This window comes from Moschus berezovskii, chromosome 20 (assembly GCF_049115385.1).
Source record: "Moschus berezovskii isolate FMDL1 chromosome 20, NW_MosBer_1.0, whole genome shotgun sequence".
Taxonomy (NCBI): domain Eukaryota; kingdom Metazoa; phylum Chordata; class Mammalia; order Artiodactyla; family Moschidae; genus Moschus; species Moschus berezovskii.
In genome coordinates, this window is record NC_142479.1 from 66,262,548 (window position 1) to 66,278,737 (window position 16,190).

Consider the following 16,190-nt stretch of genomic DNA (forward strand, 5'->3'; position numbering starts at 1 on the left):
TAAACGGGCGCTGTAGCCGCCGCCGGCCCACTTGCTTCTCTAGCGGAGTCGGTTAGGCTCTTAAAGACTTTTTCCAGTCCGGCCTTTCCAAACGTCTCCACGCGGAAACCAACCGCCAGGGAAGAGGCGCGGCGTCGAGCCGAGTAACCTGAGGAAACCGCTGCCGCTGCAGCCGAGCGCGCGGGCCCGCCGGGGCGTTAGTTCGTCGGCGCGCAGCCCCGGCCCGACTCCCCAGAGCCATGAGTTACGGTCGCCCGCCTCCCGATGTGGAGGGCATGACCTCCCTCAAGGTGGATAACCTAACCTACCGCACCTCGCCCGACACCCTGAGGCGCGTGTTCGAGAAGTACGGGCGCGTCGGCGATGTGTACATCCCGCGGGACCGCTACACCAAGGAGTCCCGCGGCTTCGCCTTCGTCCGCTTCCACGACAAGCGCGACGCCGAGGACGCCATGGATGCCATGGACGGAGCCGTGCTGGACGGCCGCGAGCTGCGGGTGCAGATGGCGCGCTACGGCCGCCCCCCGGATTCGCACCACAGCCGCCGGGGCCCCCCGCCCCGCAGGTACGGGGGCGGCGGCTACGGACGTCGGAGCCGCAGGTAAGCAGGCGGGCGTCGCGGCCGCGGCTCCGGGCGGGCCTGGCTGACTGTTCACAAAGGCCTACGGGGACACGTGGTGGCGGTCGGGCCGAGTCGGCGGGGCGCGGGAGGGCGGGGACCCGGGCTCGCGACCAGGGAAATGGCGTCTGGGCGTCTGGCGGCGAGATAATGGCGGCCTGGGCGGGCGGGGCCGCCGAACCCTGACGCGCCGCCGTCCCTGTCCTCAGCCCTAGGCGGCGTCGCCGCAGCAGATCCCGGAGTCGGAGCCGGTCCAGGTCCCGGAGTCGATCTCGCTATAGCCGCTCCAAGTCCCGGTCCCGCACTCGCTCAAGATCGCGGTCCACCTCCAAGTCCAGATCGGCGCGAAGATCCAAGTCCAAGTCCTCGTCGGTCTCCAGGTCTCGCTCGCGGTCCAGATCCAGGTCTAGGTCCAGGAGTCCTCCACCCGTGTCCAAGAGGGAATCCAAGTCCAGGTCGCGATCCAAGAGTCCTCCCAAGTCTCCGGAAGAGGAAGGAGCGGTGTCCTCTTAAGCAAATGGTAAGGTTTGCGCGACTCCGAGACCGAGACTTCACGGCCCGAATTCAGAAATGGGGTTTGGAGTAGTTGTTTTGTTCCGTATTAACATAAAAACGGCTCCTGATGTTAGGAGTTCTGCTCTGAGCTAACTCAGCTTTGGGAGTTATACTGAAGAGGGGTCTGCAGAAAGGATGTGTATAAAGCTTAGATAATGGCTGTTTCATGAACTGTTTTGAGACCTATTAATGAAAATGACTATTTCTTGCTGTTTTTATCCAACGTCTGCATTTTCCCCTTTAAAGCTGCGGTCTCCTGTTTGATAAAAGAATATTGGCCAGTATTGCAGATTTTAACTGATTTGGCTGATCCTCCAGGGACCAGTTTCTGTGGGCGTGTATTGGAGCAGGTTTGTCTTTAAATGTTAAAGATGCACTATCCTCTTAGAAAAAAACAATCAGTTCAACTATTGTTGTACTGACTGGGACTTCATATTCTAATGGATGTGGCAAACGAATTGCGAAAAAGAAGCAATGAACTTTTGGAATCAAAAGTTATACAGGTATTGATTGCACTGGGTGGGGAAAGGATAGTGTGTCTTTAACTCTCAAATTGTTTGGTCCTATTTTTTAAAAGGAAAGGGCCCTAAGTAGCTCAGATGTTAAAGCATTCTAAAATGCCAGTGGTTTCATTTGAAAACTAAAAATTTAAGTATTCTAATTGTTTTGTTTGGATACAGCCCAACCCCTTCCCCCTCCTTTTTTTTTTCTTTTTTCCCCCCCTTACCATTTTTCACCTTGGTCTTTTGGCCAAGAATACATAACATAAACACACGTTTTTAGTGCTGATGGTAACTTTTGTGAAATTTTCCTAATTGGGCCTTAAAAAAAAACGGATAATGGCTGGTTGGAACCTTTCTGTAACCTACTGGTTTCACCAGATCCTTAGTAAGTACTGAAATTGAAACCATGTGCACTTTTGGTGATTTTGTTATAATGGAAGGTAAACTGAGCTTGTTTCTTTTCAAACCTAGATGTGTCGACAAGCAACATAAAGGAGGACTTGGGGGAGAGGACCACTTACTCGGTAGTACTCAGTCCATCAGAAGAGTCCTTGGAACAAGCAACTGGCTATTGAAAAGGTTATTTTGTAACATTTTGTCTAACTTTTTACTTGTTTTAAGCTTTGCCTCAGGTGGCGAACTCATTTTATGTGCCATTTTTTTTGCTGTTATTCAAATTTCTTGTAATTTAGTAAGGTGAACGACTTCAGATTTCATTATTGACTTGGATATTTGAGGTAAATTTTCCTTTTTGTTTATATAGTGCTGACTTTTTTTGTTTGGAATTAAACAGATTGGTAACCTAATTTGTGGCCTCCTGACTTTTAAGGAAACGTGTGCAGCCATTACACACAGCCTAAAGCTGTCAAGAGATTGACTCAACATTGCCTTCCTACCTTAAAATTAAAAATCTACAAAAGTTGGTGTAAATTTATTTGTATATGTTATTTACCTTCAGGTCTAAATGGTAAACAGAACCCAAATTTGTATAAAGACTTTACAGGTGAAAAGACTTGATTTTTATTTTTTTTTTGGGAAGGATTGTTTACCAAACACAATTCTAATCTCTTCTCTTATGTATTTTTGTGCACTAGGCGCAGTTGTGTAGCAGTTGAGTAATGCTGGTTAGCTGTTAAGGTGGCGTGTTGCAGTGCAGAGTGCTTGGCTGTTTCCTGTTTTCTCCTGATTGCTCCTGTGTAAAGATGCCTTGTCGTGCAGAAACAAATGGCTGTCCAGTTTATTAAAATGCCTGACAACTGCACTTCCAGTCACCCGGGCCTTGCATATAAATAATGGAGCATACAGTGAGCACATCTAGCGATGATAAATACACCTTTTTTTTTTTCTTCCTCTCCCCACCCCCCCAAAATGGTAAATCTGATCATCTTCATGTACGAACTTAAAATATGGAAAATGTTAAGGAAGCAAACAAATGGTTTGTAATTTTGTAAGTACTTATAACATGGTGTATCTTTTTGCTCATGAATATTCTGTACTATAGCCATTGTTTCTGTAGTTTAATTAAAACGTTTTCTTGGTGTTAGCTTTTCTCAGAATATGTGTTGGTCTTTTTTGCCCTCTCATTTATTTGAAAGACCTGTGCAATTACCTTGTGAATGTTACTGACTGTATAGAATGAAAGCGAATGTTTGGTAGTTGATTTTTTTCTCCCCCCTAAGTTAAAAAGTGGAAATGCCAGTTCACCCACTTTCCTCAATGCTCTGAGGTAGATAACCCCCTTCTTATAACCTAATTTATGCCCTATTTTAATAATTTAGGAACAATCCAGATCCTTTTTTTATATAGTTTTAATTTTTGTCTTAATGGTTATGTGACCCATCAGTCTAAAGCTAGCAGATCTGACCATCTTCAAACCCACTGTACTGAAGAAGCTGACGTGGTCCGAGTCACATAGTTGGCTTGCCAGGTTGCTAAGCAGTATTGACACTGTACCAAAACAGTTTTTAGGTGTAATTCAGAATGTCCTTTGCAAAGGAGATGACCAGCATTTCAACAGTATGTCTTCCTGGAAGGGCAGATTCTGCTATATCTTCTTTGTCTGCACCAAAAGATTCCAGAGGGATGTGGACACATTTCATGTCCCACTTGTAGAGCAAAGGTTCAAGTGACCAGTCAGCACTGAAAAAAATAAATTTAACTTTTAAAAAACCGAGCTTTTCTTGTTTTGCTTTAGATATGTTCTCATTTTATCCTTTAAGTTAGACACTGAATGAGTGTAAGGCTTGCATTAACTTTTAATAAAAGTGGGAGTAAAACCAGGATTATTCAGGCTTACCTTCTTACCTGGTAAGTAGACCACAATTTGACTTTGGGGTTCTTCTGCATCAAAAAGTAAACTGTAGTTAGAATGTCCTCAAAGTCTGGGAAGAAAAGACTTCTTAATAGACTTTTAATTGCATTGTATCTCTGGTTAAATTGACTACTGAGAAAAAAAAAAGGTTTACCTTCTGGTTCAAAGAATACATCAGATGCAAGAATAATGTCTTGTGGTGGTAGAGCCAGAAGATCCCAAGATACATGACCCCAGGTAAGTCCTACAACATGGACCTGAGGCAGATTATTCATTTGGCAGCTTTGCCGACAGATTTCTAGGCAGTGAGGCAACTCTGAACTATCTGACAGTGTAACTTCAGCACCACATTTTGCAGCCACAATTCCTGGAAGGCTCACTCCAGCACCAATCTAATAACAAGTTTAAAGGTTTTGCTTAGAACTGCAACAAGCTGTGGATCTTGGTGAATGATTTCATTTCATGCTTGAATTGGCCTTTAAGTACAGGGTCAATGTGTAAAGTTGAATTTTCCATGTCTATAAAACACCATCCAACACTGCTTTACTATGTGAAGCTCCCTTTAAACTTTTCATGACAGTTCTAACTGGGTCAAAGGAGTTGGTCTATTTCAGCATTTTAAAGGGCCCTCAACTCTGCAACTACAGGTTTGAATTGGGAGGGTCTAACTAGGACTCTGCAATCCAGTTTGTTGAGTCCTGGGATGTGGGAACAATCACCTGTTTTATGTGGGTTTTCAGTTCTGTGGAGGGCGGGTGCTCCACTTACTAAGCTGTTTGAGGATCAACCATTTCCAAATGGGAGCAGATCTTGAGCATTCCAGGGCATTATAGCACTACAGTGACCTTCAGTCACTTTTAGTTCTCATGATCTATAAGGAGTTCCTAATTATGACGACACCAGGTCTCCAGAAGCTCAGTGGGTGGCTTGAACCAGCCATTCAGTTACTACTAATTTTAAGTAACTTTTATATGGCTAAAGTCTGACAGGTCTATAGCATGACTTTACTTGAGGGGATTTTTCCAGTTGGGTCTTTACAGCAGCAAAGAAACAACTCTGCATAATACCAAGAAGTCCCTTCATAAACATTACTATGGATTGAAATATGCTTCTTGTTCAAGGATCAGCACTTAAGATTCCCAACCTTTTTTGAGTAGCTAGAAACCATCACTACTTTGAGCCTGAATTATGCACCAAATGCCTTCATTTCATTTACATGCTTTTGCAGAAGTTAAGAGGTTTCCTTAAGCTTCTGATTTGTCTTCAGCCATTCGTTTAAGCATAGTACCATTTCTGCAAATGACTTGTTTACTTCTGTAAGCCTTCAGCAGTCTTAAGCCAGGTGTAGTAGTAAGAAAGCACCGGATACATTTTAAAACTAATCTCAAGATTTCCAAAGATGAAAGCCATTTTTCGAGAAAGGCTGCAGTGGTATAGTAGAGCCTGGATGACCCTGTTGGGACACCCTAGAAAGATGGCTTCAAAGACTGCTTCCACGCCAAGATTCCTTAAGATTAGTCAAAGGGTTTCACTTAGACTTTAAAAAGTGTTAACTCACCTGCCATGGAGGCTGGCCACATCATCCCTGACTTAAAAATTATCTAACAAAGCCCAATAACCAGCATACAGATTTATAATCTAGGATTTCTGCAAACCTCAAAGGCACTCTTACCTCTAAGACAGCCTTGCCTGGCAGAGATCCTCTGTGAAACCACAGGTACTGGGCCAAGACCACAGCACAGGGCCAAACATACATTCCATACTGAAGATGCAGGACCTGAAAGGAAATTTTTTGTGTGCCATAAATAACATGCTGGAAGTCAGAATACTTATACAGCAATTACTGAGTGCCTGACACTGGCATCCATTACAAAAATGACAATTCCCTGTTCTCTAGTTTACATCCTATGGGTGGGTAAGTGAAGTGAAAGTTGTCAGTCATGTCTGACTCTGTGACCCCTGGACTATATATAGTCCATGGAATTGTCCAGGCCAGAATACTGAAGTGGGTAGCCTATCCCTTCTTCAGTGGATCTTCCTGACCCAGGAATTGAACCAGGGTCTCCTGCATTGCAGGTGGATTCTTTTACCAACTGAGCCATCAGAAAGCCCCTTGAGTGGGGGAGAGAGAATATAAAACTATAATACAATGTGATAAGCACTTTTTTTTCCTTTGTTTTTTGTGATAAGCATTCTTGATAATTCACTTACTCAACTAGAATTTATCCAGGGCCTGAGTGGCTTGTGGCTTAGTGGCTGTTTTAGGCTGAGGATGTAACTCATGGAGTGTGTGTGTGTGTGTGTGTGACAAGCAAGTATTTTTGGTAATTGTGTGTGTGTGTGAGAGAGAGACAAATATTTTTGGTAACAATGTGTGTGTGTGTGACAAGCAAATATTTTTGGTAATAATGCTACCAGCACAATGTAACAGGGTGATGTGAGAGTAATGGGGGTGGGCAGTGACCACAAGGTGGTTGCTCAAGATAGGGAGAGGATGATTCAGGCAAAGGCCAAGGCCTCTCCCAGGGCCCTCTCCCTGGCAGTGTGGGCCTGAGGGCTGGAGGCAGGGGTTGCATAGTACAAGCATAGGTCAGAGGGAAAGCAAAGACCAGACTTATGGTGCCTTGTAGGCCACAGGAAGTTTAGCTTTTTATTTAAGTGCAGTGAGAAGATAACAGGGTTTTAAGGTAGGCATAACCTGGTAATGGGCTTCCCTGGTGGCTCAGATGGTAAAGAAGCCACCTGCAATGCAGAAGGCCAGGCTTTGATCCCTGGGTTGGCCCACTCCAGTACTCTTCTTGGGAAATCGCATGGACAGAGGAAGCTGGCAGGCTACAGCCCATGGGGTCACAAAGAGACACGACTGAGCGACAGCACAAGCGCGAACGTGCTAATGCTCAGGGGGAACAGGGTGGTTCTAGGGTGACATCTCAGATGAGGTCTGAGTAGAGCTGAGTCCTGGAGTTAGGAAGGCAGGCAACTTGTAAAGCCTTTGGGGAGGCACTGAATTATGAGCATGGTATTTAGGGAGGCAAGGTAACATAGCTCACAACTCTGGAATAAGCCTGCCTGAGTTCAAACTTGAGAAATGTAATTTATCAATACTAGCTGTGTGAGCTCACTCAATACTTAACCTATGCTTCAGTTTCCTCAACTGCAAAGCACTATCTTCACAGAATGTCAGGAAAATTCAATGAAAACTAGTTAGTGCAAAGTATACAAAGTTAGTGACTGTTAAACTGCAAGTCGTTTCCTAACGGCTGCCCCTCCCAAGGTGATAAGCTGAAAAGGTAAAAATATCAAAGGTGAAGGAACTGAAGATCTGAACATAATCATTCAATACACTCAACAAAAATATTAGTGCCTAGGCTGCACTGGCCCACTGAAATGGCCCACTCTTGTCTGTGGAGTGTGTTTCTAAATAAACGCACTTCTTACCTAAAACAATATGCTAGGTGGAATAAAACAAAAATGCCTGCCCTGGTGGATTTTACCCAGGAGTACAATGAAGGAGTTCTGAAGTGTGAGTTTTCCAGATTTAGGTAATTAAAAAAAAAAAAGACATATCTTCAACAATACCCGAATACAACATTTTTTTTTTAGGTGTATCTTTTCATAAGGTGTATCTTCATCCACTTCCTAAATGTGGGAAGAATTCCAAAGGGGAATTTTAACACGAAGGCTTTTAGAGATTGCCAGAAAAGGATTCCACTCCAGCCTTCAACTCCTCTTAACCTGTTTCTCATATTCAAAACCGCTACTGCCAATGTCTACCCCACCAACTGCTGTTAAAATCAAATGAAACGCTGCAACGTGAAAATGCTTTGAAAAACCGGACGCATTAAAAAATATATAATTGCTATTGAGAATTTGGGGGCAGCCATGAGCTGAAAGGAAGCAAGGCCAAGCCCCAGAAACTTGATTAATGAGAGTTGGAAGCCCCTATCCCAGACAAATCTCTGTTAAATGCCCTTCAACAAGACTTAAAAAAATTAGGTGTCAAGAATGTCACTTTCCCAGCAAGAAATATTAGGTATGGAGAGGTTCCCCTTTCTCGACATTTAATCTGCCAAAAGGCTTCATACCAAACCGTCTGGCCCTGCGGGTTCACCCGAAGGCTGAATGAAAAAGACCCCGACCCCTCCCCTATACCCCTCCCTACAGCCCCAGGCCGGCTGAGAAACACTACCGCCCTAAGGCGCTTCCCGGCGGGTGCCTTAGCACGCACCTGCGGGACGCACACCTCCAGGACGGTCCCCTCATCTCCCAGACCCGGCCCCTCCGAGAACCGAAAGCGCTGGGCCCGGACCACTTGCCCTCGGAAGCCACCGTCCTCCGAGGAGGAGTCGGTGGCCTCCGTGCGGGCCGGGAGCAGGGGAGGGCGCCGGGCCGCCAGGCTGCCAAGCTGCACGCGCGAGGGCCCCTGGGTCGGCTCGGGCCGTCTGCCCGGCGCACGTCAGGTCGCCACTACCCGACAGCAAGCGGGGGAAGCACCCCTCGAGCGACGAAACAACCACGCGGCGAGAACAGACTCCCACACCAGCCACACGAGACACAGAAAAGGAGGAGCGGGCGTGGAGTCGGCCGGAAGTGAGCCGAAAAAGATACCTTGCGCGACCGGAAGTGACGGACCGGAAGCTGGAGCGGGAGAGGCGGGGCCGCAACGAAGAGGTAGCTCGCCTGGGCTGACCTTCCCAACATGGCGGATATCCGGCCTGTGTGAGGGCTGGCCCCGGAGACGCAGAGGCCAATGGTTTATCGCGATAGGCCGGAGGGCGGGGAAGACAGCCGCCACTGGTCCAACCGGAGACTCGGGAGGTGGTTAGGGAGTGAATCTTCTGGAAGGCGACTTTAAAGGCGCCGGGCCGGAGCGAAGGGCGTTTTGGTGCTGCCGTCGCCCGAGCCTGGGTGTGTGTGTGTGCGGGGAGGGGGGCGGCGCATTGGTGGCAGGAAGCGAGCTGCGCCGAGGTCGTCGCGGAACCAGCTGGTGGTGACCCTGCAGGATGAACCACAAGAGCAAGAAGCGGATCCGCGAGGCCAAGCGGAGTGCGCGGCCGGAGCTGAAGGACTCGCTGGACTGGACCCGGCACAACTACTACGAGAGCTTCCCGCTGAACCCGGCGGCCGTGGCGGTGAGCGGGCCGCGATCGCGGGCCGGGCGGACCACAGGCATCCGCCGGGCGCTGTGCGCACCTCTCCCGGGACCGGGGTCTGCCAGCCGCCCAGCACTGCCCCCGGAGTTCCGATGGGCTCGCCCGCACCCCGCGGAGGTCTGGGTCGTTGGCGCCCGTTGCAGGGCGGGCCTCCTTTTCTCCTCGCCGCAGCCGCGCCTGCCGGGGGCAGCTGGAGCCCCACGCCCTTGACGTCCTCCACGAGGCCTGTCACCCCTGCACCCCTGTTTGGCCAGCGGGGCCATAGGGAACCTGGGTATCCAAGGCCACAAGTGGGAGACGCGAAGCCCCGCTTCCTTGGTGGGATGGCGTTGGGTTTGCCGTGCCCGAATGCACGCAGGTCCTTTCCCCTCCCTCCCAGAACTAGAATCTGGCTCCTTGGGCGTATGATTGATAATTGGCTTTGGGGAGCACCCTTACCTGCCACCGGGCTTTTCTTTTTCTTTTTCTTTTTTTTAATTCGATGGGTCTTTTCTGATTACCTTAGGACAACGTGGAAAGGGCAGACGCTTTACAACTGTCGGTGGAAGAATTTGTGGAGCGATATGAGAGACCGTACAAGCCCGTGGTTCTGCTGAATGCCCAAGAGGGCTGGTCCGCGCAGGAGAAGTGGACCCTGGAGCGCCTCAAAAGGAAATACCGGAACCAGAAGTTCAAGTGTGGCGAGGACAACGACGGGTACTCGGTGAAGATGAAGATGAAGTACTACATCGAGTACATGGAGAGCACGCGCGATGACAGCCCGCTTTACATCTTTGACAGCAGCTACGGGGAGCACCCCAAAAGGAGGAAACTTCTGGAAGACTACAAGGTGCCCAAGTTTTTCACCGATGACCTTTTCCAGTACGCAGGGGAGAAGCGCAGGCCCCCTTACAGGTAAATACCGGGCCGTGCTGCGGTTATAATCTTGTCTCCGGCAACTCATCTTTTTTCTGAAACAGTGAGTGATTCTGCCTTGGTTGCTCGTGGAACTTAGCGGGCTTCCCATTACCTGCCCAGGGACTCCTGCCTGATGCTGCCTGGGCATCAGATTTCTGAAAGCTGCCCCACGTGATCCAAGCATGCAATCAAAGTTGAACCAGTGATCTATAAGGGACATTTTGTTTTACTTAAATATTTATTTATTTTGGCTGTGCCAGGTCTTGGTTGCGGCATGCAGGATGTAGTTCCGTTTTGTTGTTGAGTCGCTCAGTCATAGCCAACTCTTTTGCCACCCCAGGGACTGTAGCTCTCCAGGCTCCTCTGTCCATGGGATTTCCCAGGGAGAAATACAGGAATAGATTGCCATTTCCTACTCCAGGGGATCATCTCAATCAAACCTTCGTCTCCTGCATTACAGGCGGATTCTCTACTGCTGAGCCACCAAGGAAGCCCCTAGTTCCCTGACCAGGGATCAAACCTGGGCCCCCTCCATTGGGAGCTCGTAGTGTTAGCCACTGGACCACCGGGAAAGTCTCTCTAAGGGACATTTTAATTGCTAAAGTCCAGCAGTAAGCCACGTCAGTGATTTTTCTGTTAGGGATCAGCCCATGTACAAATTTACTCAGCATTTCTGTATATCAGAATTTGCATAGTCTTCAAAATAACAATAACATTTGTATAAAACTGAAAGCTGCTTTTGTGGTATGTATGTAGTTAAATTACACTGCACATCTTGGTTGCTTTCATCCTTTAGGTGGTTTGTGATGGGGCCACCACGCTCTGGAACAGGAATCCACATCGACCCTCTGGGAACCAGTGCCTGGAATGCCTTAGTTCAGGGCCACAAGCGCTGGTGCCTGTTTCCTACCAGCACGCCTAGGGAACTCATCAAGGTGACCCGAGAAGAAGGAGGGAACCAGCAAGATGAAGCTATTACCTGGTTTAACATCATCTATCCCCGGACGCAGCTTCCAACCTGGCCACCCGAATTCAAACCCCTGGAAATCTTACAGAAACCAGGAGAGACTGTCTTTGTACCAGGTATAAACGATTCAAAAGTACTTTCTTTGATTTCAGTAATCCGTCATTTTGGAGAACAGTTATATACAGTGAGTCAAAGAAATCCGTCTGCATGCTGACTCTGGGTGAACTGACTGGGGCCTGCCTCTGACTGTGATGTGTTGCTGTGTGATCACCTGCTCAGGGGCCTGCTGTTCACCTTTCTTGTAGCCTGTGTGTATAATGACTATTGAAAAACTTCTTATTTGCTGGAGAGCCTATTTATTTTTATTCCTGCCAGTTACCCAGTGTTTTTGTGTGTGTTCAGTGACTTGTGCTTATTTCCATAAATGGGGTTTTTGACACAGTGTAGCACTGGGTGGATTGAGTCAGGAAACAGTTACTTAAAAGCCAAGAGGCAGGAAATCCGACACCTGAAAATTACACTTTGTTTTGATAGGCTAAGTGTTGGAATTGAGGGTATTTAAGATATGCACCCTCCTCCTAGAAACTGAAGAACTTGCTGCCTTTACAGTTCTGGTCATAGCTTTGGATGGACAGGGCTGGACACATTTGTTCTGTAAAAGAGCCAGAGAATAGATATTTTAGGCACTGCAGGCCGGATGGTTTCTATCCTAAGTGCTCAGCTCTGCCCAGGTGGCAGGAAAGCAGGCATGGCCAGGCTCCAGTGAAACTTTACACAAGCAGGTGGTTGGTGGCTCCCACCTCAGGAGGAGCGTTAACCACACCAGGTCCTGCTTCTCTTAAGGCTCTCCCTTGTGGACAGGAATCCCCAGTTTCTGAAGCTTGTGTTACATGTTATGTGAAATTTGTGTTGTAGGGCGATTGTGTGTCGAGCTCATTCCTGTTTAACTGTCTTATTTGTTGGATTTCAGGAGGCTGGTGGCACGTTGTCCTCAATCTTGACACCACCATTGCTATCACCCAGAACTTTGCCAGCAGCACCAACTTCCCTGTTGTCTGGCACAAGACGGTAAGAGGGAGACCGAAGCTGTCGAGGAAATGGTATCGGTGAGAGGCATTGTTTTTTCTTATGTTTTGCTTTGCTCCAACTTCTACCCCAGAGATACAATGGCAAGAGTCCACTGCTGCTATAACATGTGCTGAGTTTAAGTCAGGCCTGGGAAAAACTGGGGCTGCAAAACCTCACGGATAGAAGAGAGTGGGTCCAAGGTCAGGGCCACTTCTCAGGGTGCTTGCCAGCCTCGAGGTGACAGGCTCAGACTGCATGTTTGTTCGAGGCCAGGCAGTCCCAACAAACACGGTCATAACTGGGATTGTTCCTCATTTTCTGTTTTTGTTTGTTTGGTTTTGGTTTTGTTTTTCCTCAAAGCGAGCTCTAGCAAAGGAAGCCATTTTTGTTTGGGTTTGATTTTGGTTGTTTTCTTTTCCTTACTCCAAAAGCTTTACCCCCATTTGAACTTATTACCTTCAGTTCTCGTGAGTGAGGTGACTGCCCTGGAGACTTAGCTCCTCTGTTTATCCACAGAACAGATACAGCACGGGCAGCGGCAGTGCAAGCCACCCCCAGCCACCCCGTGCCACTGTGTCCCAACCCTGACCTGGAGGGACCAGCTCTCGGGGTAAGAGAGGGATCCCGGCTTGCTCAGTGCTCAGCCTCCCTGCTGAGAGGGCCAGCAAGGGTGGTGGCTTTGTTCTCCCCGGACTCTCGGGCGTTCGAGGCCCACTGACTCCATCCCTCAGGCCGCTGCGTGCTGCCCTCTGGTCCTTCCGAAAGGCCTTACTGAACAGTATGTCTTTTGTCCCCGGTTGAGTGGCCTCCAGATGAGGTCCCTGAGGGGCGGGCTGGCGACTGCCCCCCGACAGTCCCGTCCAGCTTTACCTTCCAGTGAGGGGGGACCCTCTCCGTCACCCGACGCTTCTTACCTCTCATAAACCTCGTTGTTTCTGCTCTTAACAAATAGAACGTTGACCGAGCCCAGTTCCCATCACTGAGCACTGTGCTATGGAAAGGAGAGGTTAACCACAGCAGCTAGGAACGTGCAGGGAAAAGCACGAGCGAGAGAGATGGCTGCTCCCGAGACTAACTCAGGGAAGCGTGGCCTTGCTTGGGCAGCACACGTGGCTTGTCAGCTCAGTAGGTAGCGGCAAGTTGCGTGTGGCTAGTTTTCCTTTCAGGAAAGCCTGAGCAGCAGGGGGGGCTCTGTCCCCAGCCTGTGGATCTGTGTGTGTCCTCAGCACCGTCCCAGCACATCTAGGAGAGGCAGGGCTCAGCCCTGAGTCTGGGGCTCTGTGGGTGGCTGTCGCCACACTGAGATCACGTGTCTTGTCCCTCAGGATCTTGAAGCAGGAGCACCCAGAATTGGCGGTCCTGGCTGACTCCGTCGACCTGCAGGAATCTACGGGGATCGCCTCCGACAGCTCCAGTGACTCCTCCAGCTCCTCCAGCTCCAGCTCGTCTGACTCAGACTCAGAGGTGAGGCCGTGCTGGCTCCCCAGTCCTCCAGGGCAGGGCACCCTGGAAAAACCAGAGGGGACTTTGTGCCTCCTCCCCAGGAGGGGGAGAGAGGTGGTCGTGTTTCACCTTCTTTCAAGAACTACAGCTGTCCCTAGTCCTTCTGTGGGGTAAAGTTTGCCCATTTTATAGCTCTGAAGGTGTTTGTTAATCGTTAAAATAGTCCCTGGGCTTCCCAGGTGGTGCTAGTGGTAAGGAACCCACCTGCCAATGCAGGAGACATAGGAGACGCGGGTTCGATACCTGGGTTGGAAAGATCCCCTCAACCCACTCTAGTATTCTTGCTGGAGAATGTCTTGGACAGAGGAGCCTGGCGGGCTATGGTTCATAGGATCGCAAAGTGTCGGGGATGACTGAAGTGACTTCACCTGCACACAAGCACGCAGAGTAGTCTCTCTAGGGGTGAGAAGTAGCTGAAGATTCGGTTAAATAAATGATGCAGGATCACACAGATGGGGACAGTGGTGTTGGGATTTGAACTTCAAGCATTCTCCAGACTGAAAGCCCACATTAGAAATTTCCTTGGATGGTAAATAATAAGCCTAGAGGGAGTTGCAGAGAAGGCAATGGCACCCCACTCCAGTACTCTTGCCTGGAAAATCCCATGGATGGAGGAGCCTGGTAGGCTGTAGTCCATGGGGTCGCTAAGAGGCAGACACGACTGAGCAACTTCACTTTCACTTTTTACTTTCACGCATTGGAGAAGGAAATGGCAACCCACTCCAGTGTTCTTGCCTGGAGAAACCCACGTGGTGGGCTGCTGTCTATGGGGTCGCCCAGAGTCGGACACGACTGAAGCGACTTAGCAGCAGCAGCAGCAAAGGGAGTTGCCTGGTGTCCAGTGAGTAGGACTCCGCTTTCACTGCTGAGGGCCCAGGTTCAGTCCCTGGCTGCCTCCGACTGACGCCCTGTTTTTCTCCTTCCGCATCCAGTGCGAGTCTGGCTCTGAAGGCGAAGGCACGATGCACCGCAGGAAGAAGAGGCGGACGTGTGGCATGGTGGGGAACGGGGACACCACCTCGCAGGACGACTGCGTGAGCAAAGAGCGCAGCTCCTCCAGGTGACTGCGCGAGGCTGTCGTCTGTGCGAGGACGCGCCTGCGGCAGGGCCCCGGGCAGCCCCGCGGGCCCCGCAGACCGGGGAGGGCTGGCGAAAGCCGGAGACTGAGGACCTCTGGGGCGCGGGAGCTGCTCACTCAGTGTTTGCAGCGGTAGCTTTCTTCTCCGCCACCGATGCAAACGCACGTGGCTTGTTTTATGCGTAAGGGTGAGATCTGTGTGAATGGTGCCAAGGGAGACCTTGACGTTATTTAATAAAAGTTAAATTCATCTTACATCTTTGAAATTTTTTTTCCTGGAGAACACCAGAACCTCCTCTCATTGCTCTTCTTGCTGTGACCTTGGGAGAAAAGACTGACTCTGCTGGCGGGTGGTGTCTGCCCTCAATGGGGAAATGATGGTTCGTTATCACAGTAAAGGGGGAAACGCTGAGAAGTTGTCCCCAAGCCTCTGAAGAGTCTGAGGCGTGGCCTCCTGCTTTTTCTCCCAGTTTGCCACTGCTCCATGGAGCACTTGCAGATTTTTTAAATAAAATCTTATTCATGTCTCCAGCAGGGTTTTGTTTTTGTGTTAAACCTGAGTGAGGGAATTCCCTGGTGGTCCAGTGGTTAGGACTCTGAGCTTTCACTGCCAAGGGTCTGGCTTCAGTCCCTGAACTCGGGGAACTTAGATCCCACAAGCCTAAACGGACTAAATTATAAAAAAAAAAAAAAACTTAGTTGGATCTAAATAAGTTAAAACTTGAGATAAAATCAATAAGCTAACTTTTCTGCAAGTTGCTATCACAGTGCTGCACACATGCCAGGCTCCCGCTGAAGTGTGGAGACCCTGCCCGCGCCCCAGGTCTTTAAGCCCCAGAGCCCTGTTGTCCACGTGCTGCTGGCTGAAGTGTCACCGGGGTGGCATTAAGAGGGATGGTTTCTGGGAAGACAGTGAAATCCTGAAGCTCTTGGGATTCTGTCTGAAGTCCCTGCCCACTGCAGCTGATGTCCCTGTTAGGTTCTTTGTGTCTCCAAGCAACCTGGCACTTGCTTAAATGTGACAGAAGTGGAGGACCCACATCCCTTTCTGTCCTCTCTTCCTCATTCTCCGGGGTCTGGTTGGAATCCCATGCGGGCTATTCGGGTGACCTAATCAGATGAATTGATCAGACTGGATCATGCATTTCTCAGCCCTAGTTGTCCTTTCCAGCCTTAGATTTCTCTTCTTGCCTAGTTTCTATTGTTAGACTTATGTCTGCCCCTGGGGTATGACTTTGTGTTCGTACTCTATAAGGAAAGTCTCTAGAGAAGGCCCTGCCTTTATTTCAGCCCGGGGCCCTGGGGGTTCTGCGTTTAACCTTCCATTCCCCTTTGCAGCAGCCATGCTGTCTACCTGCTGATCACAGGTGGTTGTACTTTCCTTGACAGGATTAGGGACACTTGTGGAGGCCGTGCTCACCCCTGAGCTGAAGCTCTCCCTGAGATGGCTCCCGTGGGAGCTGTTGGCAGCCACTCACCTCAGTCTTCTGTCTTCTGCTCCTACCTTCTCCTTTGTCTTCTTTGAATTTGGATAAT

The 16,190-nt window shown here is 49.3% G+C and overlaps 3 protein-coding genes across 8 annotated transcripts; 2 read left to right on the forward strand and 1 right to left on the reverse strand.

The window, feature by feature from the left end:
* Nucleotides 1–25: 25 nt before the first annotated feature.
* SRSF2 (serine and arginine rich splicing factor 2) lies at nt 26–3,233 on the forward strand. Of its 4 annotated transcripts, XR_016035580.1 has the most exons (5): nt 26–601; nt 829–1,139; nt 1,421–1,524; nt 2,149–2,256; nt 2,772–3,233. XR_016035580.1 is itself a non-coding variant. In XM_055408502.2 (3 exons), exons 1-2 carry the CDS (start codon nt 240–242, stop codon nt 1,130–1,132), a joined length of 666 nt encoding a protein of 221 aa, XP_055264477.1. In that variant the 5' UTR covers nt 26–239; the 3' UTR covers nt 1,133–1,139; nt 2,149–3,233. The 4 variants fall into 4 exon arrangements, 1 of the variants encoding a protein (XP_055264477.1); XR_008683511.2 differs by having other exon boundaries at nt 2,149–3,233; XR_008683512.2 differs by lacking the exon at nt 1,421–1,524.
* On the reverse strand, nt 3,075–8,593 carry METTL23 (methyltransferase 23, arginine). The gene is made up of 5 exons (XM_055408505.2): nt 8,217–8,593; nt 5,661–5,765; nt 4,143–4,380; nt 3,974–4,058; nt 3,075–3,816 (listed from the first exon to the last, which is right to left on the reverse strand). The coding sequence occupies exons 2-5, from the start codon at nt 5,742–5,744 to the stop codon at nt 3,642–3,644; spliced, it is 582 nt and encodes a 193-aa protein (XP_055264480.1). The 5' UTR covers nt 5,745–5,765; nt 8,217–8,593; the 3' UTR covers nt 3,075–3,641.
* Nucleotides 8,594–8,788: 195 nt separating this feature from the next.
* JMJD6 (jumonji domain containing 6, arginine demethylase and lysine hydroxylase) lies at nt 8,789–14,909 on the forward strand. 3 transcript variants are annotated; one of them, XR_008683508.2, is made up of 7 exons: nt 8,789–9,120; nt 9,647–10,035; nt 10,835–11,121; nt 11,976–12,111; nt 12,590–12,683; nt 13,399–13,537; nt 14,509–14,646. XR_008683508.2 is itself a non-coding variant. In XM_055408499.2 (7 exons), the coding sequence occupies exons 1-7, from the start codon at nt 8,992–8,994 to the stop codon at nt 14,638–14,640; spliced, it is 1,263 nt and encodes a 420-aa protein (XP_055264474.1). In that variant the 5' UTR covers nt 8,791–8,991; the 3' UTR covers nt 14,641–14,909. The 3 variants fall into 3 exon arrangements, 2 of the variants coding, with proteins under 2 accessions (XP_055264474.1, XP_055264476.1); XM_055408499.2 differs by having other exon boundaries at nt 8,791–9,120; nt 11,976–12,073; nt 12,595–12,683; nt 14,509–14,909; XM_055408501.2 differs by lacking the exon at nt 12,590–12,683 and having other exon boundaries at nt 8,796–9,120; nt 14,509–14,909.
* Nucleotides 14,910–16,190: the final 1,281 nt, after the last annotated feature.